General features: G+C 37.1%; 1 protein-coding gene across 1 annotated transcript; it reads right to left on the bottom strand.

Annotated features, from left to right (window-relative positions):
- Positions 1 to 1,333: 1,333 nt before the first annotated feature.
- Positions 1,334 to 22,819, bottom strand: LOC109086989 (dynactin subunit 1-like). The gene is made up of 32 exons (XM_042768303.1): positions 22,372 to 22,819; positions 19,617 to 19,868; positions 19,448 to 19,517; positions 19,323 to 19,354; positions 17,339 to 17,359; positions 15,303 to 15,320; positions 13,684 to 13,704; positions 13,373 to 13,546; positions 11,941 to 12,138; positions 11,648 to 11,852; positions 10,262 to 10,340; positions 10,004 to 10,163; positions 9,427 to 9,531; positions 9,154 to 9,345; positions 8,924 to 9,037; positions 8,268 to 8,420; positions 7,970 to 8,130; positions 7,615 to 7,783; positions 7,316 to 7,384; positions 7,019 to 7,231; positions 6,757 to 6,918; positions 6,498 to 6,629; positions 6,289 to 6,414; positions 6,061 to 6,203; positions 5,774 to 5,943; positions 5,655 to 5,666; positions 4,297 to 4,409; positions 4,016 to 4,202; positions 3,867 to 3,940; positions 3,660 to 3,785; positions 1,554 to 1,916; positions 1,334 to 1,420 (listed from the first exon to the last, which is right to left on the bottom strand). Exons 1-32 carry the CDS (start codon positions 22,402 to 22,404, stop codon positions 1,334 to 1,336), a joined length of 4,134 nt encoding a protein of 1,377 aa, XP_042624237.1. The 5' UTR covers positions 22,405 to 22,819.
- Between the last annotated feature and the right edge of the window lie 1,154 nt (positions 22,820 to 23,973).

The raw sequence follows: 23,973 nt of genomic DNA, 5'->3' as shown, positions 1-23,973 counted from the left end.
TAAAAATAAGTGCAATGAAAGTAGTCCATACAACTTGCTATTGTGTGGAAAAGAGCAGCTTGGCTGTTCTACTAAACATCTCCTTTTGCATTCTATGGAACAATGCAAGTTGTGGATCACATGAGGGTGAGTGAAAGATGACAAAAATTAATTTCTGTTTGAACTATCCTTTAAAGCTCTAAACAGGTTATGTTAAAGTCCACTACATTACTGTAAATAATATTTTACACATTACAGCTAAAGGGTATAGAACACATCTTTATCATATAACATCTATTTCATTTCCCACTTTGTGTCAAGTCAAATAGTTTTGAAATGAGCAAACCATTTTGGGATACATCAGTTGAGTTTTATAATGTATTCTAATGGTAAATTTAAACTCAGTTTTAGCTGTTTGGGTTGTGTCCTCATATAGAGTTTTAATGGCAGAAGATTGATCATGGTCTTTGTGGCACATTCAAAAATGAAAATGCTGTCATCATTTACTCACCCTTATGTCTTTTGAAATCCACATGATTTCTATTGTTCTGTGGAACATAAAAAGAGTTGTTTAGTAAAACAGCCAAGCTGCTCTTTTCCATATAATGAAAGTAAATGGTGACCACGGCTGTTAAGGAAGATTTCTAGTCAAGATTTTCAATTATTTGTTGACTTAAGCTTCAGTCCGTTCCTCACACAAAGCTATCATACAGCTTCAGGCAACTTAGAATATTACTGCTCAAGTTGAATGGACTACTTTCATGGTACTTGTTATTTTTGATAAGTTATGCAAAAGGACATTAGTGACCAAAATCAAACCAAAGCTGTTGACTTCAATTGTATGGACATAAAAAACCGAGACATGTCTTAAAATATCTTTTGTGTTCCACAGAAAAAGAAGATTATACACGTTTGATGATGGGTGAGTAAATAAATAATGACAGAATTTTGAATAAAGACATTTTTGGGTGAACGATTACAAAGCTGTAAAATGCTAACAATCAAAATGAGCTATTATAAGTTCAATCTGAATTTGCTCAGAGCCGAGTTAAGATCCCAGACACCGTTTCCACAGTGTCTGTATTCACAGAGTCCGTGTCCTCCTGAGTGTTTGTCCTCGCACAGCAGGGAAAGGCCTTCAAAATGTCACCGATTCCATTCGTAAGGAAGATTGAGAGGAAAGGGTCCACCAGTGGGCCAAGATAGAGAAGAAGATCAGATACAAGTCCCAAGTAGTATACATAAGAGCTTAAAGATAATGCTTTGAGCAGTGTATGAAGGATAAAGGGAAGGTAAAGCATACTGTAATTACTCAAGATGACTGCCTGCATACCCAGAATCTTGTTTTTGTTAGTCACAGCTGCTGGCTGTCCTGTACACCATAAGGCTCTAAAAGAGTCCAGAAAGAAAAACACCAGGAATGGTAGCGGGAGAAGAAGAGCTATGGAGAATAAGATGATATATCCTTGGTAAGCCAGAAAGAGTATTGCAAATGGAGCTGCCCACACAGCCAATGAAATCATGCTCGACTGCTTAAGTTTCACACAAAAGGCATTATACTGTGGACAGGTTACCAACAGATATCGCTCCTGAGCAACACAGACCATGAACACGATGTTGGATATGATCCCGAAGTAGAATATCAGGGAGGATATATCCATACTCGACATACTGGTTTTCTCAGCATCCTCCCCAGATGCCTTCGGCCGCCCAAGGATGTTGAAGATGTCGGATGCGAGCAGGCTGATGAGGTAGACAGGAGCAGCCTTGCCAGTTTCTGCCTGCATGCCCATGAGGTAGATAGAAAAGCCGATGCCAGGAAGCCCAACAGCAAATGTGATCCATCTGATGATCTCTTGGATTTGGTCTATATTTATGGTGCCATTGTTCTGAGGAGCCGTGTTATTACCGTCCAATACTGTGGTGGTATCCATATGCTGCAGAAACATACTGGTAATTTCTAGTTCTAGTTACTCTAAATGTGATTAATATATCCAAGCTGCTGCGTTTGGTAATATGCCATGTCAAGTAGAATATATTCTTCAGTTCTAGTAAATGATGCAGAAAACCGTGTGGCTCTTTACTGTGGTAAACAGATCGGTTTATTTTAGCTATCACCATTTTTATGGCTCATCTGCAAACTGTTCCTGTAAGCTCTTTCATTGCTTGTTAGTCAATGCAAATAGTTCTCATGTATTCACATTAGTTTTATCTATGGAAGCTCTTTCTAGAAGCAGTTTGGACCACTGGGGAGTGTAAAGTTCCACATGAAAATTAAATACATTCAAAAAAAAATTTAATACAGAATACTGAAATAAATTCAAACAATTTCTGACATTTAATTGACACATTATATAGAAGATGGCACCACATTCAACAATACTGTAAGCAACAGTATGCATTTTACACAGTTAATAGATTAATGACTTGCACAATAGTAACAAAGCAAACCATTAAGCTAACTTAAGACCACTTGAATACTGACAATCTCTTGGAGCAAATATACAACAGTTAATAAATATTGTTATATGATGTTGTCTTTATTTTTGCTATTTCTGCTATTGCCTGACACTAAATCTGATCATTCATTCACACTTGTATTGTATTTCCTTTACAAAAGCACATTGGCATGACACATTCAAGCATCACAGTCAAGCACACAGATCTTTTAAATCTTTGACTATTATTATATATATGAAAGACGAATGAGAGCATATTATCTTTCCTGTCTGATACTCGAGTAACTGTTTTGAGAATATGAAGAGGGCTGTGCCAAGAAATCACTGATCAAATGGCATCTGATCTGTTTTAAAGAGAAAAATGTAGCAGTCCTAAGTTGAATCATTTAACGTGTGCTTGTTTGCAGTTACAGTACATAAATAGAGCCCAGAAACTGGGTTTTTGTTCACTTTTGGCCTCCTGATTCAGAATGTTCTATGCTATAAGATTTTAAATTGTTCTTTAGTATGTTGCGATGTAATTGCTAGGTGGTTTCCAGAGTGTTCTGGTGGTTGTTTCCTGGTCAAATCATATGGCTCGGATCTCTACTTCCATTTTATTGATAATTTTGCCTGTTTTATTGTCCATCAGTTGAGAATTTTTAAGTCTAATCACTTAGGAAGCACCACTAATTAAACACGAATCCAAATCAGGAAGAGAAAGAAAGGTATTAAATGGATGCAGATATAAAGCAGTAGGGATCATGGTTGAAATGTAATAAAGCAAAGGGATTGGTAATAATTTATTTTGCCATGTGACTTGTGATTGTTAAAACGTCCTCAGCATGTCTAGCCTTTTCAGATTTTGGTGTGGTAGATATAATCACATTCAAAGCATTCCAAATGCTTGACTTGTGTGGGCTTGTCAAAATGAAGCATTTATCGTGTTTGTTGTTCTTGGTTTGTGGCCCTAGATCCATTCTCCATTATATCTGTTGTTTCGATGTATGTTTTGAAGACTGAATGTGAGCAAGTTTGGTTTTTTGGGGTTATTTTAAGTCTGGAGAAGGCGATGAACTCTTTGTAACTGTGTCTTTGAAAGCACCAGACGATGCACCTGTTCCTGTCCTCGCGCGCAAGGCATCATCACACGACCAACCAGCACAGCATCTCCTCACATCAACACCAATGACTGATATAAAAAGAAGACTAATCACAAATTCACAAAAATGTTCTCCATACAATGTGAGAAAATGTCATGCTGTGTATTTTTCTTACCTTAACAAAAGAATCGCAGGGAAAAGTGGCGAAATCAGACGAGACTTGAGCACCAGGCCTGTGAGTCACTACATGCTCAGCAACTTCATCTTCAAAGAAAGAAGCCGTTTAAATAAGTGCAGGAGACATTTTAATGATGACTGTTTAATTTTTAAGCAATTTTTGGTTTACCTTAAGCCTGTCGAGAGTGTCACTGAGTGACTGCAGTCTTGCTGTTTGCTCTAGGAGCTGCGCACTGGGACTCACTGTTAATGAAAACACAAACACTGTGAAGTGATTATAGTATAGACAACAGAAATCTGCGTCTAATTATGACAGACCTGGAGATTTCCCAGTGATGTCCACCACTTTCACATTGGCACTCATCTGGAGGAGTGTATCCAGCAGTTGGTCTGTTTTGCGGTAGAGGGCGCTAGACAGCACCTCAGGCCTGCGGCCCTCTCGCCAGCCCAGCTTTGGCACATTCAGAGGAGGAAGAGATGCCAGCTGAGCACGCATCTTTTCTGCCTGCGGCCCACACAAACACACACAAAAACAAAAGTGAGAATAAATCCTCAGCGCCTGCATTGGGGAGATGTGCTTGTGAAGCAGTAGGAGAGACCTTTAGTCTGTTGTTCTCGTTCTTCAGGTGCTTTAAACTGAGTCGCTGAGCTTCAATCTGCTGAGTCAGCAGTGGAGAATCTATCACTTGCACTCCAGCAGCCGCACACACACCTTTAACATACACAGAGCAAATTATTGCATGTTAACAAACACAGAGACAATTCATATATTTTTCTAAAATATTTAAAAATATACACCATGGTATAAAAGTTTGGGGTCAGTCAGAATTATTATAATTTTTTTTGGTAAAAGTTAATACTTTTACTCTGCAAGGAGGCATTAAATTGATCAAAGGTGATAGTAAAGAATTTATAATGCTATATAAGATTTCTATTTCAAATAAATGCTGTTCTTTTGAACTTTCTATTCATCAAAGGATCTCGAAAAAAAAAAGTAATCAGTTTCCACAAAAATATTAAGCATCACAACAGTTTTCAACATTGATAATGATAAGAAATGTTCATCATGCATCAAATCAGCATAATAGAATGATTTCTAAAGGATCATTTGACACTGAAGACTGAAGTAATGGCTGCTGAAAATTCAGCTATATTAAAATATATTTTGTTTAAATAATATTCCACAATATTACTCTTTTTACCATATTTTTATCAAATAAATGCAATAAAAAATCTTACTAACCCCAAACGGCAGTGTTTATTATAGCATTATATCACTGATATTTCAAAGGGAGCATCTTAGGTGGATTATTTTAAATACACACAGGATTTCCTTAATACTTCACTGCATGGAGATGAAAATAAAACAGCTGCAATAACTGAGATTTCAAATATTACATTGACTTACAAAGTATATATATGTAAGTGATAATGCACATTATATATATATATATATATATATATATATAGAGATCACAGAGTTTTATGGCAGACATTACATAATAAAACACAGTACAATATCAAAATATAATATTATATCAAAATAAATAATAAAAAAAATTAAATGGCTAACATATTATATTAGATGAGAAGAAAGAGATCACAGAGTTTTATGGCAGACATTAAATAACATGTAGGAAGCGATGAGGAAGGAAACTACATTGTTGAATACTCTTTAAATATATTAAAGAGAGGAATGTCCATCAGAATCAAGTATTCGGTGCAATAAATTACATCAAGTTATGGTCAGTTATTGCATGGCTCTTGATTACAGTACAGTACATGCAACTTATGAAAGGGAAACATGACAAAATCTTTGTGAAACAAAAACTAAAAATGCTAATATCTAGTAACATAAGTAAGAATAACTTTCAAGCACACATGCAGCACACAGAGAGACCATGAGTGGGAGGAAAAGACTGGAGATATTTAAATATTACACTGACAAAAAAATTACCTTTTTGCTCTTCTAAAAGGAATACAAACAATGGGAGACATGTTAGACAAATTTCAAATGAAGACTTAAGAATGACAATTTAACATCAAGTTAAACTGGTTCCCTTATGTGTCTCTTACCAGCAGTGATGCCACAAGTCACAATGGAGGCAATGCCAGACGCTTGACTTCCTCTCAGGCCCTCCACGGTCATCTTTGATTGGCTGATGATTCTCTGTTTAAGCTCTACTTTCTCCGCCTCTAGTTGGTCTATGTCAGCCTGGAGAGCATCCATGGTCTCCTCAAACTCCCTACGGATTATAACAGCCACATTAAATGCCTTTTTTACAGCAGTATCCCCATCACTATACTGGGACATTAAGACACACATTAGGAGTTATGTGCAAAAACCCTGTGTCATCTCTTACTTTTCCTTCTTTTTCAGGAGCGAAACTGTCTCATCTAGGACCATCTGGATCTTCTCCACTCGCTCATCCGCATCTTTAGACGCGCTGTCCAGCTTTTTCTCCAGGAAACTGAGACGCACACTGGCCTCACTCAGTTCCTCTCCCTATAAACAAGAGCATTTTCACATTATTTCAGACTTTTAATATCTTGCGGCTCTTAGCGCTGAGTATAAGTATGAGTGCTTCTACCTTTATTTTAAGGGATTTCTTCAGCTCTTTGATGACAGTTTCTCTGTCTTCAAGTTTGAGGCCAAGCCCTTCAGCATCAGTGATTTCTGCCCTTAGTGCTGCAGCTCGGACTTCCACAGGAGATATCTACAACAATACATACATACTGAGACACAAGCACAAAGATTCATAGCCATAGTGTTAGAGAGGCAGACTGAGCACAGACTTACTCCATTCTGTGGTCTTTCAGAGTCATATTCTCCCTCCTGCATAGCGGTAGCCATCTTGTTCATGGTTGCTATTACAACACCGCATGACTGACGCAGACACTCTTGAGGGTTTATACCCTGTGACCCATAGATCTAAGAAAAAAAACATAGCATTACATCCTGTATTACTGACTATATTACGTTATTATATATTATGACATATTTTCTTTTTGTGGTGACCCAAACATGTTTTCTCAAGATTCACCAAAATACCGTATACCTGTTCAGCTGCTTTAAAGGCCATGTCTTCCAGTTTGACGGCTGGCAGACCCTCATGTTCGCTGAGAGGGGCGATGAGCTGAGCGGCTGCCGCTGCCACTTCCTGCAGCACTGCATTCACCCAGGCCAGCTGCCTTCTGCTCTCTGCCAGGGTCTCACACACCTACACACACATAAACCCCATCAACGGAAGGCTTAGATATCAAAGATATGTATACAATTTAATGTATAGATAATATGAATGAGATTTGGAAGCACATCACCTGTGTCCCAAAGCTGAGGGCAGCTGGGATGCCCGGTGCATCTGTGCCTGGCATGCGACGACGGATCTTCTTGCAGAACTGTCTTATGTCACTACAGGAAGTGTCCAGATCCTTCAGCAGCACACAAAATGCTTCCTCGTCCTGCCCTGTCTGTATGAAGGCCCTCAGACGCCCCACCTCCACTGCCATACAGTCCAGGGCACTCTGGGTAAACTAAAGAGACACATGAAGATGTGTTAAATGTATGTTTACCGATCCGGCTCTCTCTTTTTGTGTTTGTCTAAATGAGTTGCTTACTTTGATGTGGTCTGCTAGCTGCATGGTACAGTCCTCAGGCTGTTCAGCGAGATGGATGCTGTAAAGGTGCTGCAACACAGAGAAATGCATGTCAATAAATAACTTGATTTGTATATTCTGAAGACAACACCAGTGCTTGAAAGACAAATAGTAGTTCACTAGGTAAGTTTAGGTTTCAAGCTTTGGTCTGTAAATCTTTTTTTTTCTGCTAGATAGGTATGAGAATGTACTACCGTTCATATATATGGAATATTATTACAGTTCTGCAATGCAAGTGCTACAAAATGGCATTACGCTACCTGATAGTATTTAATAGCTTTGGTAAGAGGTTGCACATTGACCATTTCATCCAGCAGGTCTTTGTACAAGAGGTCTATGAGGAAATCCAGGGATCGCTCATGAACGCTCATCTCAGAGTACAGAGAACCCACACGCTTGTACACGTCCACACTGCACTGACTCAGAGCACTGCGCAACAGAGTTAAAGAGACATCTTAAAAAAACAACAAGCCTTTTGAGGAGCTTTACCCATTTTACTGCTTCAACAGGAAATATGTCAACACAGAAAAATAATGCCATTCATTAACCTATGTCACGAGGACTTGGATGCTCTTGAGGATGTTAGAAAGTGTGTGTAAGTTTAGGTAAACTTACTGTTCATATTTGTGCAGTGTTGCCTGTAGCAGTGTGAGAGAATAGATGAGTCCAGCAGCAAAGCTCAGCTGCTCTCCGACGGCTCCTCTCATGCCGGCCTTCTGAGAGCACGTCTCAGTCAACTCAAACTTCTCCTGAGCCTGTTTACTGATCAGCTCGGCCTGTAACATACATACACAAACACATTCAACCAAAACACATTCAACCAAAACTCACAAAAAAAGCACATAGCAGGTGTGAATGGCCATGGTTTAGTGCTTAGCGCTCAAGTGAAGATGTGTATACTCAGAAATTTCACCTTGCAGACGAGTCGTGGGATGAGCAGTAGAGCCAGGATACAGTCATGGTCTCCTCCGTGTTTCAGGAAGGAGTCAGGCATGAAGGAAATCAGCAGTGACACCTGTCTGTTAGCCTGAGCTACCTCCATTTTACGCAGCTCCATTTCTATGGCCTAGAATTACAAACAGACATACATTTCATATGAAAGACACATATTGCCTTTTTTTTTTTTTACCAGCAGGAGGCACCCATCCCCTAACAATGCAACAAACAATGACTAGTACTTAAATACAAGTAGAAATCTTTTGTAACATTGTATTAATTTCTTTAAAAAAATCTTGCAGTCCCCAAACATTTAAACGGTAATATATCTATATTTTATTACTACTCAGCTAAATAGTATCATATGAATAACCAGTCAGCTGTTAACCTCTGGCTCATTTTGAGTTCAACATAATATACTGCATTTCAGTGAAGAAATGAATCATGTGACAATTCAGTTTGTAATTCAAACCAATAACTCCTTTGTTCAATTCAAACTGATTCACCAATCATTGATTCACTAAAGAAAAAATCATGAATTAGTTTGTGAATTGGATCTGTTCAAACAAACTCTTTAATAAAAATCACCGGACTACAAAACACCATGGTTTCACTGGATTTCACTGGATTCACCTTGGCGTAAGCTTTGGTTTCCACAAATTTGATCTTGAAATCGAAGATCTCTGCAGACTGTTGCTGCTGCTCGGTGCTGGCTTCCTGTTGGCTCATCAGCTCCCTGTTCACCTCCTGCTCCACACACACACACAAATGTTGTGATGTACGTGTCCCATATGATTTGTGAGTTCTGCATTTTAAGCTGTATTAAAGTGTTGAGGTTTGTATGTTGTGAAGCACAGCAGCACCTGCAGGTGTGCGGTGAGCTCTCTGTATTTCTGGATGGTCTGCTGGTAGTCTGCCACTGTTTCTTGTGCCGCCTCCACCCGCTTCTCCACCTCCCTGACGCCGGCAGCACTCAGATCCAACTGCTCTCTCAACTCCAGCTCCGTCTCTCTGGCGTTCTCCTGCAGCTCATCATTCATCTCATTGATGGCTTCCTACGTCAGCACATGCACACAAACCTCAGTATACTGTTACATCATGGTATACACATCTACACAAACTCTTCAAACACTCACCAGATCTGTGACAGTTTCTCGGAGCTCCCGTACTTTCTCCTCCAGGTCTAGATTACGATCCGTCAACATCTCCACCATCTCCTCCGCCCCGAGAGCAACATCCACCTGACACACACGAGAACACACATAGTGATCATTAGCACACACCCTTAGCACACTGACATATTCTCCATATTTTTAAATGTGCAATGTAAAAAACACAGCATTGTTTGAAATAGCTTGAAGTACCATAGTATTTTATGATTGATAGTATTTTATTATGATATTCATTCAGTACCATGGTAGGGTACCATTTTACATGGTAAAAATTCAGTGATATTACCATGTGTTACCATAACTGTACCATGATTTCACCACAGTACTTTTTTTTGCAGGGGGAACTTACCCTGATCAAATGTTACTTCAGCCGATGAATTCATTTTAAACTATTAATAATATGTTACTAGATTGTCCAGTGTTGCAAAAATAAATAAATAAATAAGAATATTATAAATTTATATAAAATATTATTATATCTCTTGAACTCAAAGAGATACAATAAACTCTCCCTACACCTTTTAATAGTGGCACGACTCACTTGTTCTTTGAGCTCATCAATCATTTTCTCAGACATCTTCATTTCCTCTTGTAGTTTCTCTTTCTGGCATCTCAGGGCATCCAGCTCAAAATTCTTCTCTTCCATTAGTTTCTGTTGCTTTGCATGCTCTTGTTTCTCTGATGCAGACAAGTCACGCATCCTAATGCACAGAGCAATTGATATTATGATCTTCACAGAGTACAATCAAAATCAAATAACACTGATGTAAATAAACCATGAGACTCATTACAGACTGACCTCACCAAAGCCTCCTTCAGTCGAGCATTCTGCTCCTCTAACTGCTTCACATGGTAACTAGACGCTGCTCCATCTGATCCTGCAGGCCAGTTTTTATAGATTAATAAGCACATATTGTGGTCACAGATGAATACTGAAACATATACAGTGGTATGCAAAAGTTTGGGAACCCCTTGCAGAATCTGTGAAAATGTGAATAATTTTAATAAAATAAGAGAGATCATACAAAATGCATGTTATTTTTTATTTAGTACTGTCTTGAGTAAGATAGATTACATTAAAGATGTTTACATTTAGTCCACAAGAAAAAAAAAACAGCTGAAATTTTTAAAATAACCCCATTCAAAAGTTTGTGAACCCTTGGTTCTTAATACTGTGTGTGCTTACCTGGATGTTTTTTTGTTTTGTGATGGTTGTTCATGAGTCCCTTGTTTGTTCTGTTAACAGTTAAACTGCCTGCTGTTCTTCAGAAAAATCCTCCATGTCCTGCGGAATCTTCAGTTTTCCAGCTTCTTTTGCATATTTGAACCCTTTCCAGCCGATACTGTATGATTTTGAGATCCTTCTTTTCACACTGAGGACAACTGAGGGACTCAAACACAACTATTAAAATGATTCAAACATTTACTGATGCTCCAGAAGGAAACATGATGCATTAAGAGCCAGGGGGTGAAAGATGGATCTCAAAATCATACAGTCACTGCTGGAAAGGGCTAAAATATGCAAAAGATGCTGGAAAACTGAAGAATCTGCAGAAGCTGGAAGATTTTTCTGAAGAACAGTTCTCAGTTTAACTGTTCAGAACAAACAAGGGACTCATGCACAACCATCACAAAACAAAAAAACAGTCGTGGATCATTCAGGTAACCACACACAGTATTAAGAACCAAGGGTTCCCAAACTTTTGAATGGGGTTATTTTAATAATTTCAGCAATTTTTTTTTTCTTGTGGACTAAATGTAAACATCTTTACTTTATTTAGGACAGTACTAAATAAAAATAACATGCATTTTGTATGATCTCTCTTATTTTGTTAAAATTATTCACATTTTCACAGATTCTACAAGGGGTTCCCAAACTTTTGCATGCCACTGTATGTACTGCACACAAACGTACAAAATTTTAGAGTCTAGATTTTAGAATTGTAATACTTTAAATCCTCAAGCACACATTCAATTGATCAAAAGTGACCATAAATACATTTATAATGTTACAAACAATTTATGTTTCACATGAATGCTGAACTTTTTATTAATTCATTCTTTCTATATTGAGCTTTCTTAAATTGACACTAAAGACTGGAGACTGGCTGCTGAAAATGTAGCTTTGCCATCACACCTGACCTCAAACTTCTGAACAGTAGCAAATGTTTAGGTGTGTTTGTACCTTTTTCCTCTATCTCATGTTTGAGTATCTCCAAGTCCATGGTCAGCTCCTCCACTCTCTCTTTTAGAGCGTCAGCCTCCAGTTGCAGTGACTCGGCCCGTTCTTCAGCCATTTCCTTATCCAGCGTGGCCATCTCAATGGCATCTGCTGTATCTGCCATTTCTTCCATGTAGTGGTCTTTAGCTTCAAGAGCTTCCTTAGCTTCCTACATAATAGGATACCAGCCACTTTCATTATCCACACTCTGACACATATCATGATACATTCCTCTGCAGTAAATGTATACTTGATACCCTCTTGGCCTCCTTGAGTTGTTTCTGCAGTTCATTTTGTTGTTCCTGCATCTTACTCTTCCACTCCTGCAGCTGCTCCAGCTGAATCTTGTGCTTCTCAAGCTCCTTCAGCTTTGCCTTGTCCTCTGTCCTCTTCATCTTCAGCGTCTCCAGCTTCTCCTCCAGATCCTTCACCTGGGCACGCAGTGACTCCTCTTCCTGCAAGAGAGTGAATGCATGCAGAGTGCAGTCGCTGTAAGAGACTCAAGAAGACCTCTCACATTTACATGAATGTCAGAGAAAAGTCATGTTGTGGTTTTTGTTGCTCAATAGTTCAGCATCTTTCAACTACTTGCACTTTTGGCCCTGTGGACTTTTAGAAAACAAAAGTCACCTACAACACACATTTTTCACTCTTACTAGTAACTAGTATATTCCATTTGTCTACAATCAATGTGAACATACATACTGTACATTACAAGTGATTTTTTTTTTATTAATGTCCATCACATCTCAAGTATGTATTGTGTTTAATAGCATTTGAAGATGATAGAATAAAAAAAAAATGTAATAGCCAACTTTTTAAGTATCCTAGACTCACACAATTAATATTTTCACTTTTTCATAATTTGGTAAAATTACAGCTTTATTGGAAATGAGATACAATAAAAAAATATTCTGTTCACAAGTCATATTTAGTTTTCCATTATTTCATATAATTTTGAACAGTGTAATAGTTTATATTTTTATGATTGACTCATATTTTTAGGATTGAAATCTGGGACTGGGACAAGGGTAAATAATAATAATAACTGAGAAAAAAAAATGTTTTTTTTTTTTTTTTTTAAAAAAATCAACCCCTTTCATTACACTACCATTCAAATGTTTTTTTTTAAGCAAAAATACTTTCATTCAGTAAAGATCCATTAAATTGATCAAAAGTGACAGGAAAGTAAATCAAATCAGCAAATCAGCACATTAGAATGATTTCTGAAGGATGTAATGATGCTGAAAATACAACTTTGCCATCACATGAAAAAAATACATTTTAAAATATGGAACCAAAAATAAAATATATTCAAATAAAACCTATTTTACATTTAGATGGTATTTCACAAATATTATTGTGTTTACTGTACTTTTGATCAAATAAAAGCAGACTTGGTGAGCATAAATGATTCTTTAAAAAACATTAAAAAATCTTACCAACCCCAAACCTTTGAATGGTACTGTAAATGCACCCAAAGTTAAAGAAAGTTAAAGAAACACCCGATTAGTAAACAGGTCAATAGTTTTTCATAACATCTGTAACCTTGATGACCGAAAAACAGACATTTTCACAGTGTAATTGATGCAAAAGTGAATACTGTGTAACATTCTAGCTTAAAATAAACAGAACAAAAGTAGTGGTTATATTTGTGTCTGTAACCATGTGTGACTTTAAGCATCTGACCTTGCTGGGTCCCGGGATGGGAGGAGCCCCGGGTGAAGGCAGTGTTCCCACAGGTGAAGGTATAACTGGAGCAGCCAGTGGTGTTTGGGCAGGAGTGCTGGGTTCACTGCTGCTCATCTCTCCAGCAGAAGCTGATCCTGAGCCCACCTTCACCCCCACTCCAGCCCGCGTTTGCTGAAAGACACATGCAGAGATCACTAAAGCTCCACTGATATCAAAAACTCTCAAATGAAACACGTCAACCACAAACTTTTTTTAGAGATTTAGCAAGCACAAGCGCACACAGATGTGACCTGCAGGACTGAGCTCACCTTGGGCCTTCTGGTGGTGGTCTGAGGAGAAAACAAACGTACACAGATATATGACCACCACGGGTCAGAAGACAGATGAAGAACAGAGAATCAAGGAAAAATAGGAGAAAACACATATATAGCAGAGATTAGTAACAGAAAAAAAATGCACATGCATTAAATGAGAACTCCAAAAGCATCTGTGTGAACCTCAATAAACCACCTTCACAATTTTTTTCCATCGCATGGAAAAATTCGTTTTTAGCACATAAAGAGTCAAACACTTATTCTCTATGGCACTATCTGTCTGCCTGGAAAGCAGAGTGCCTGGCACCAACTGGGTCAAACAAGTACACTCGTTTACATACAAGCATGCACACACACACACACAGATGGTCAGCACGTGTTTGTATTTTTGTAGAGATCATGTATTTGTTATAAACCTGCTGCACATACATTTTATGGCAAACATACATGTACACATAATTGTAAAATGTTCTGAATCTATACGTCAGTTACTTAAGTTACACTATCATATAAAAGTTTGGGGTCAGTAAGATTTTACTTAAAAGAAGTTTCTTATGCTCACCAAGGCTGCATTTACTTTTTGATAAACACAGTAAAAACAGTAATATTATGAAAAGTTATTACATTTTAATTGAATTTTGTGTAATTTATTCATGTTATGCAAAGCTGAATTTTCAGCATCATTACTTCAGTCTTCAATGTCACATGATCCTTCAGAAAAATAATATGCTGATTTGCAGCTGAAGAAACATATTATTATTATTATTATTATTATTATTATTATTATTATTATTATTATTATTATTATCAATGTTGAAAACAGTTTTTTGGTGGAAACAGTGATGCATTTTTTCAGGATTCTTTGATTATTAGAAAGTTCAAATAGACAGTATTTATTTGAAATAATTTTTATAATGTCTTTACTGTTACTTTTAGTAAATTTAGTGTGCATTTATTTAGTTATTCATTTATTAAAAATAAAATAAAAAATCTTACTGACAGCAAATCTGAATGAACGAATGGTAGTGTATATACATACAGTGGCCCTAAAAGTCAAACTTATGGATTTAATTCCATTAGAAAAAAGAAAAATCAAAGTGGCATCTGTTTTTTTCACAAATATTTTTTACATAGCATCCTATCAGAGTAACTGCATGTGTAGTGCATTACTTCACCTATGAATATGATCCACTAACCAGAAAGTGTCCAAATAATTATAATTTTGTAGAATATGCCTATTGTTTTGTCATATGAATTCAGAACAAACTTCTTTTAATGAATTATTTTGCTTGTTAATTAAGTTTGAGCTTTATTGATTTAAAATAAATTCCACGTTTTGATCTTCTGCATTAAAATACAAAAACATTCAAACATTTTTATGTTAAATACTTCTTGTGGCCACTGTACATCTATTAAGAGAACAAAATGTACTAATCACTCAGACAACTGACTTAAAATGAACCTTTTAGCAATTAATAAAACACTAACAATAAGAAACAGCCTATCACGTGCACTGACATACCAACAACCAGTAAAAGAATCTCCAAAATCACACAAACAATAAACCACTGAGCATTTTGCATGCCACAGAAGTAGTAAACAATCTTTTGTACCTTACGAGTCGTAGGTGCCTGTCTCATCATTTTGACGATTGAAGAGGAAAGACACAAACAGGTGCACACACACACACGCAACACACACACACACACACGCACCAGGTGCAGAAAAAGAGAGCAGGAAGAAGGATTGATTCACATTAACAGCAGATCGAGATGAGAGCAGGCCAAGCCCACAGCAAAGCCACAAACACACTCATACAGCAGTTGGCAAGTGCTAGCCAGACACACACACACACACACACACACACACACACACACACACAGTGACGGTGTTGCGGGTCGTCTCTGCTGCAGCTGAAATGACTCTCCTCTCTTGTACTAGCGATTAAATCCTTTTTCTTCAACAGGAACCGAACCGAGCCCCTTTCCAAACACTTCTCTGATTATAACGCTGTCCTTTAGGCTCTGCTAAATAGCAGCCGCCTCTCTCTGTCTGCATCCATCTCTGGCTCTCCTGCTCTTTCCACTCATAAGCTCTCAGTGCTGCTCTGCTGTGCCAACTGCTGCCTAGCAAGCACATTACATCACTACACATCCACCCCTCCCTCCAGACAGAGAGACGGAGAGAGAGACAGGCTGGAACAAAGGCGCTAAGAGGGAGAGAGGGAGGGACTGATGGGAGTCTGGCCTGTATCCTAGCAACACTCCATTAGTATCTCTATGGGCTCTCCAGTCAGGAACATGTCTGTGTAAGAGTGCAGGCCGACCATGTTTAAGCAACTTATAGTTTAAACGTATGATATATCTAGACACAAATTTAGCTAATGCATGTATGTACACCCAAAAACATTGTTAGTTAATGTTAATTAACATGAATAATGGGACCTTATTGTAAAGTGTTACCCATAATTCTTCATAAAGCATTTTATGAAATGTGTTTCTGTATATTTTAAATGCATAACTGCGGTTTGTAAAAGGAAGCACATCGTTATTTGAGGATATATTAGAGCACAGAGTGGGGAGGGATGGAGATAGATTGATATATCACATTCCAGCTCTGCAAGAGAGAAAAGTGCTGTGTAGTAGAAAACAGAGGGAGGGATGAATGAACGTGAAAAATAATCCTGGACCTTCACTGTTTTCTCTCTGCATTCTATACGAGTCTTAATTTGTCATATCAGTAGCCTGCATTCATATTATTAGTAGTGACTTAGTACTTAGAACTAATAAGCAGTTAACATTTCATATTTCATACAATCATGTAATTGTCACAAAGTTCTGAATGAGACATATAAACTATTTTTCATACTGTTTTTCATTTGTTTAATCACTGTACTTGTGATACATTTAAAAAAAATAATAACTTTGTTTATTTTTAGGTGTAAACTACATTTTGAAACTCAGATTGCCTATGTGGTCTCAGCCTTTTTTTAATAATTGTATATCCATAGATAGAACTAGTGTTAATATTTGTTTTGAAACGTACATAAGTGAGGATGAACAAATATAAATATGTAGTGATACAATTAAGGACTTTCATATCAGTCTTTACCTCCAATATATGAGATAAATGACTATGATATATGTGCAGCCTTCACATAAAGAAAGACATGTGCATTAAAACCTTTAAGAATGTATAAAATAATGCATATTGATTAAAATCACACTGACCACAACTAATTTTTTAACTTTTTTCAAGGAATCTGCAATCTCAGTAACAAAGTAATGGGGAACACTAAACTTGAACAGACTAAAAGCACTATATACTGTAAAATATAAAGTCAAATCTCTTTCACTTACACATTCACTAGGACTGTCTCATACACATAAACACATCATACTCAGCATGCTAATTCACAATATCAATTTAAAAGCAGTCATTCATCAAAGAGCACTGCCATCCAGCTAGCAAAGCACTAGTTCACATGAATAAATGTACATAAAATTCACAGAAACAATATAGAAACAACCACTCCTGATGAACACACACACACACACACAGGTAATGTGCTGTTTGTGTGATGCCATGCAGCAGAGCTGTTCAATATTGCCATTGCTATGGAAACAGAGGTTAGAGAAACATGCAGCACCTTTTTGGGTTTGGTTCCTCGCTGCATGCTCAGACGGAGGAGGAAAAGGTGACAGATTAAAGTTTGATCAGTCAGTGTGTTTGTAATGAGCGTGAATGTCTCTCACATACAAACACACCAAGACTCCCACATACAGCGCAGTAATCTTTTTGCATCTTAGACAGAGACTTTATAAAATGTCTGTGACAAAAACAGTTTGCGTTCGTGCATGTTTGTATTAGTGAGTGTAGATTTAGGATTCCTTGTGAAAAATAAGCACATTTTAGCATATTTTTAAAAACAGTACTTATTGCGGAAATAAAATATTTAAGTGCAAACTGAATGCAATGTTTTCAGACACCTAATTGCTTGTTTTTTACAGTTAAATGAAGATGTATTATATTTAAATAAATGCAACTTAATAGTGTTTTCTGATCCATTTAAGCAGGATTTAAGTGCAGCTTTATGTGTAATTTCATAATTATTTCATATTTTGTCTTTGAATTATGGTTAAAGTGTACCATTGAATGTACTGACAAGCATTTATGGTAAACTAAAATATACTTTAATGTTGTTTCTATTGAAACTTGCATGACATTTATTCAAATATATTTGTAATTACACACTTGTAATGATGAAGTTCCAATTTAGTACATTTAAAATGTATAATCTTTAAATGTAATATCAAATAACACACTAAAGTTGTGCTTAACGTGTTTTAATGTTAATCAACACATTAAAATAAGTGTATTTCTTTAAAGCATGACAAAAGATCATTGAAATATAATGAAATAAAATTAAGTAAATCTACCAAATGCGCCTTTTATATGTACTTAAGTGTGTTGAGAAACATAGTCATGAAAGTGTACTCTCTTTAAGTACACTTAAGTGGACTAGTGTATTATCGGCAAGTACAGTTTTTTTTTTTTTTTAAATATACGTTTAAGATTTGAAGTACACTACAAGTGCACATTCAATACAATTATGCACACTTCTTTTTCACAAGGGACAAGAGAGAAAGACTACATGTGTGTTCATGCAATATAGTATGTTTTTTTTTTGGTTGGGAGGATTTACAAAGTGCAAATACATGCTTGTTAATTTCATGTAAGAGATGAAATCAGAAGGGAATCAGAAATATGGTCCACGTTTACAGACACAGATAAAGGATGAGCAGTATGTCATGTTCAGAGAGTGTTACTATATCCACCTCTGCTGGAAAGGAGAGGAAATACGCAATACTTTTAAACGTGAAGTAGCCTCAGATGACATACCCACAGTCCATGCACAGACTGTCCAATGTATATTACACACAAATATGGGAAGAGATAGCTGAAATAGACAGCTCTAATTTTATTGGCTGTCACTAAGAGCCTACACAATGGGCTCAAGGAAGAAGGGTCCAACGCATTGAAAACTCGTTCCTATACCTAGCAAATTTAAGTGACAACAAAGAACCTCCAAGGAAGAAATAATAATTGGATATGCCAATGTTTTCTAGAATACTGGCATCAATTTTATTTACCAAAGAAATTCTGAGTTTCTTTTGAGCCGTTCAATAGCAAGTAAACTACATATTCACTAAAAGGACTCAATATTATGCTTTGCTCTAAATAATGTTATGTATTTATTCAGAAATTCGAATTACATACTTTTCTGATAGAGTCTCTGGTGTTTTCGGTACAGCCAGTGACAGAACAGTCTATCATTGTGGTATCAACAATTTCAGATAAACTCGTCCCTTTGTGGCATTTTAAAAATCAAACCATTATTGGTGGCTTTTTTGAGATTGGTCAGACTGACCTTTCCTGTCTGAGTGGGTGGTTCTTGGCCAGAATAAGCTGCAAAATCTTGCTAAGTGAGACTAAAGACTTCTTCAAAAGACCACTTGTGTTTGTATAGGGAAAAAAAAGTCAGCAATATACACACAGTCTCACAGAAACACGGTGCACAAGTACCAATGTAAGAATATATTTGTTATGTTGAAACCCCTTTCTTCACTCACCACTTTGTTTGACTTTGGACCTTCAATCATCTCTGAGAAAATAAACGATAAAATGAGATCATTTCAGTTTCATGTGAAACAGAATATGGCCGCAAGCAGATATGTGCCTAAAACTGTTTGCCTACCCCGCTTCAGCATTTTGGAGGTGGTAGCTTCAGGTGTGTCAGGAGATGTCCCATCTTCTACTAACTGAATCTGCAAGAGATGCCAGCAGTTTCTAAGAACTCAACAGAAGAACATGTACATGTTTTCACCAGTCAGTGTTTGTATATATGCAAGCATAAATGGGAGTACCTGTGATTGGCGTACAAATATCCCACGGTTCTCCTGACAGGTGAAATATCGTTTACCCTGCACAGTGCCATCGTTCTTGCCTTTAGGTTCCTCTAGAATGACGCCCACCCATTTTCCAGAAGCAAAGAGGGTGTTTCCAATATATGCCACAGTGCCTCGATGACCTTTACCAATGACCTCAACCAGAGAGCCCACCTTAACAGGCCGCCCACCTCCATCTGAACTCATCCTGCTGCTGCCGCTGCTGGTGGTCTGAGCACAAGAGAGAAAAACCCTTAAATGACAAAAAGAGCTTTTGATTATATCAAGAAAATGGTAGATTGACGCAAGGTTTATGATTTGACATACAGTGGCCCTAAAAAGTATTTAGACATGCAAACTTTACCTATACCTTTTTTTATATAGATATTGCCACTTGGTTTGATATTAAAGTAATATTAAAGCATACCAAGTGTTGTCCGTTCCTAAAATGTTTCCAAGCTTTCATTAGTAATTCTGTTACTAACTAGAAATTCGGCTTTGGATATTTCTGAGAAGGTATTATAACAGAGAGAGAAAAACCATGCCACTTAGCCAGACATTCAGACATTTTGTGGAATAAATGTAAAACCACACTGTAACTAGACAATCTGGAGGAGTTAAAGCCATTTGCAGGCTCCTCATTTGGTCTCTGAACAAGTCTCTCATGCCCTCGAGATTATATGTCTAAGAGCACAATTGAGGGTTATGTAGGAGCACTCAGACCAGAGCTCATGGCTGAAAAGTTTGTGACGCAGCCCTAATTTATACTGCAGAAGACATCACTGTTACCTGCAGTCACATTGTGCAGGAACTCTCTCTCTCTCTCACACACACACACACACACCAGCTGATCCTGAGAGACCTGCTCCATTTCACTTCCATTTAGTCATTTAAATTGTCACACAGAGGCTGGGGTCCAAAACGAGTTTTATTTCTGAAACCACTTTATACTAAAAATAATACTGGTCACATAAAGATAACAAGATAAGGCACAGTATCTGCAGTGTTATTTATTGTTTTTGCTGACTCAAATATAAACTCTAAATGCTCTGAAGAGTTGGGAACATTATAAGGTTACAATGGAACAATAGAAAGAGAACAGAAGTGATAGATCTGACCTCTCCTCTCAAAAAAGAGCTGTGAATAGACTGGCAGCAGCTCACTGAAGTGTGACATATTCATTCATTACACAGATCGTTACTGGCGAATTCTAAATTCAGCTGAAGAATACGTCATGTGCACATGCAGGACATGGGAGTTACTGAAAACTGACTTGTGACTCAGCAGAATTAAGTCACTAACTGTGTTAGTACACAGTAAAACTATGGGTTTAGGAATGTCTTCGTTGATATGGATCTTGTGGGGCTTGTTAAAAAGTGAAACAGAAGAAATTTGAATAATTTTACGTTCCCTATGAACTTGAAGCTTAAATGGCAGAGCTTTTCCCATGTGTGAGTCATGTGCTAGACATAAAGTGTCTATGTTTTGAGGAGATTTGCCTTATTAATGCCTGATGCACCTTATGTTTTTGAATGAGTTATATGTTCTCCATCAAATCTTTGTCCATATGCTTTCAAATAAATGTGAAAGCATGTCAATATTTTATATAGGTGTGTATATTTAAGTAGTAAACCTCTTATAAGGGCTCTTAAAATACACAATAAATTTCAGGGAATAAGTTCACATGAATAATTAAAAACACTCATACATTTGTTTTTCTATCATGGTGGAAACTTTAACTTCTTGACTTTTATTTTTATTTATTTTTTATACTTAACTATTATACTGAATCCTCTAACCCTAAAAGATTTTTAGATTACCATTAAAACATATCTGCCATATGTTTATTAATCTGTTTTCCTCATGGGGTGCTATTGGAAAAGGGCGTAAGATTTATGTCTGGAGATCTAGCCAGAAAGTTATCACTACATTTACATTTAAAATAAGACTTATGTTGAGCTAAAGGCTTTGATTCAGTTTGTTAATAATAAGGATTTGGGCTGTAGTCAAGTTAAAAGGGATAGTCCACCCTAAAATTAACATTTGGTCATCATTTAATCACCGTCATGTTGTTCCAAATCTGTAAGACTTTCGAATGCAGAACATACAAGAAGATATTTTAAATAAACCAAAGAGTATTGGTACCCATTGACTTCCATTTTTGTCCGAAGAATGTTGTACAGATTTGGAAAGTCATGAGGGTGAGTAAATGATGACAGAATTTTCATTTTTGGGTGGACCCTTTAACAGAATCATATTTCAAATGATTTTACAAAATGCTTTTATTCCAAGATAACATGACATACAGTGCAGACAATCAAAGAAAGGAAAAAATAAAAATGAGTAGAATAATGAGCATCAAAATATATCACATTAATCTGTGTTTTGTCCTTTTTTTAATGTGTTACTCAGCAACTGTGTCAAAAATTGCATCGCTCCATTACTGGCCTGCAGTAAAAACTGCCTCATACATACAAAAACAAACACTGCAATTGATTGTAGGAGTTTGTACACAAACAAATGCATTTTAGCTCAAATCTGAGCCTTACAAATTCCAGAAGACTGACTGAGCTCATGCGTGCTCTCGCCTGACACATGCTTGTCCACACTCACAGCATCATACACAGATGCTCACAACACACTAATTCTACTTTAATACAATAAAAAATTTGCATGTATTCACATGTAGGGTGGCAGACAGAAACAGAAAGTGTGTCCACTGTATGTCACTCACCCTGCTGTAAGTGTATCGTTTCATCTGAGACATGCTGTTCCTGCGTCGCCGTTGACAACGGTTCCTTGCCTTGCTTCAGCAACCAGCTCAGGCTTTTCAATCCCCCAACCCACTGCCTCTCTATCTCTCTGTCTGTCTTTCTCTATCTCCACCTAACTCTTATTGCTCAACCCTTTGTCCATAGGATGAGTATCAGAGATGTGCGTTTTGGTCCAGCTCCAGCAGAGGCACAGACTGAACCCCAGAGGGGACACAGGGAAAGACACCAGAGGAGGTCCTACTGGATGTCTGAGCTCGGATGAACCCGATAACATGTGAATTGTCAGAAGGATCCCAGCATTAGATTGAGTTGGAATGAGAGGTGTGTGTGTGATTCTGTCTGACTGATCTGTGTTGGTAGGTGAGTGTGTGAGAGCAGTGCAACTGCGCTAATGTCTGCGCTGCCTTCTGCAGGAGAGCAAAAGAAGCAGAACTGGGTCCTAAAGCCCTCCAACACTGAATAAACATCAAAATGACTGTATTTTAAAAGGTAAATATACTTAACATGTAAATGTACTCTCTGAGTGACTAAAAAACAAGAGTCCTTTCTCCCAGTCTTATCACATAGGCCCTTAAATCAGCCCATAGTTACAAAATTAATCAATTTATTTATTTGTACATATTGTTTGCCACTTTATATTCTATGACCCTTTAAGACCTTAAATAAATTGCATTTTTGTTTATTACACCACTGAAACAGGTGACTGTGTTTAATTGTTTTTTAGCATTTCGATTATATATTATATATTAAATTATTATTATCTGATTTTGTTAAATGATTGTTATATAGCTCTGAAATATTTGACTCTGATGGCAAAATGGCAACATTTTGCTATAAAACATTCTTGCATAATGACGCTAAACTGTATAACTGAGCATCACAACAGGCTTATATTCTCATATAATAGAATAATTTAAACTCAAATAAATATTTATATCCATTTATTTATTTATGTGGTAAGTAACAATGAAAAACTTGCAATAATCTACATCATTATTGCAAAATATAAACACCTTCAGGGAGATACAAGAGAGTCCTGAATACACTGTTGGGATTTGTGATAATAACCAGCTGACGGTACATTATCCTTTACATATTAATCACTGGTTTACTAAAGGCCATGTATGGAGATGATCACTGGTTTAACCACACCTTTTTTTACTGTGGTTCCCTGGGCCAGAACGTTTTTCTTCAAAAACAACATTCACACACAAATGTTCACATGCTTGGCTTATAAGACAATGTTTAAGGCAGTAGGTCTCTTTAAGACTGGCTCTCTATTCAGCTTCTCTGTTTCTCTCCAGGCCTATTTGAATGTGACGCAGCTTCCAATATAAAGCTGAACATGAAGAGTGAGTTCAGTGAGGAGAAGTGCGCACAGCCTCGACAGACTGACAAACAAACACACATGCGCAATGACAGGATTAACGCTCTTTATAAACTACAACAGCACTGAATCCCCGGGGCTTATTTCTGTATTATACATTCTGCACAGAAAGCAAATGCTGATGTTTGCTACACACTCGCTGTTCACTGTTATACAGTTAGAAGGGACAGGTGCA

Source organism: Cyprinus carpio, chromosome A13 (genome assembly GCF_018340385.1).
Source record: "Cyprinus carpio isolate SPL01 chromosome A13, ASM1834038v1, whole genome shotgun sequence".
NCBI lineage: Eukaryota > Metazoa > Chordata > Actinopteri > Cypriniformes > Cyprinidae > Cyprinus > Cyprinus carpio.
Note: the sequence above shows the minus strand (reverse complement) of the source record. Positions and strands in the feature narration are given on the sequence as shown.

Bases quoted from the DNA above. Each gene is read 5' to 3' on its own strand.
- LOC109086989 (XM_042768303.1), bottom strand. From the start codon at position 22,404: ATGTCTCAGATGAAACGATACACTTACAGCAGG. The intron at 8,131-8,267 runs GTGAAATTTCTG...TGTATGTTACAG, and splicing joins TCCCACGACTCGTCTGCAAG to GCCGAGCTGATCAGTAAACA. The intron at 7,385-7,614 runs GTAGCGTAATGC...TCTGTGTTGCAG, and splicing joins AAGCTATTAAATACTATCAG to CACCTTTACAGCATCCATCT.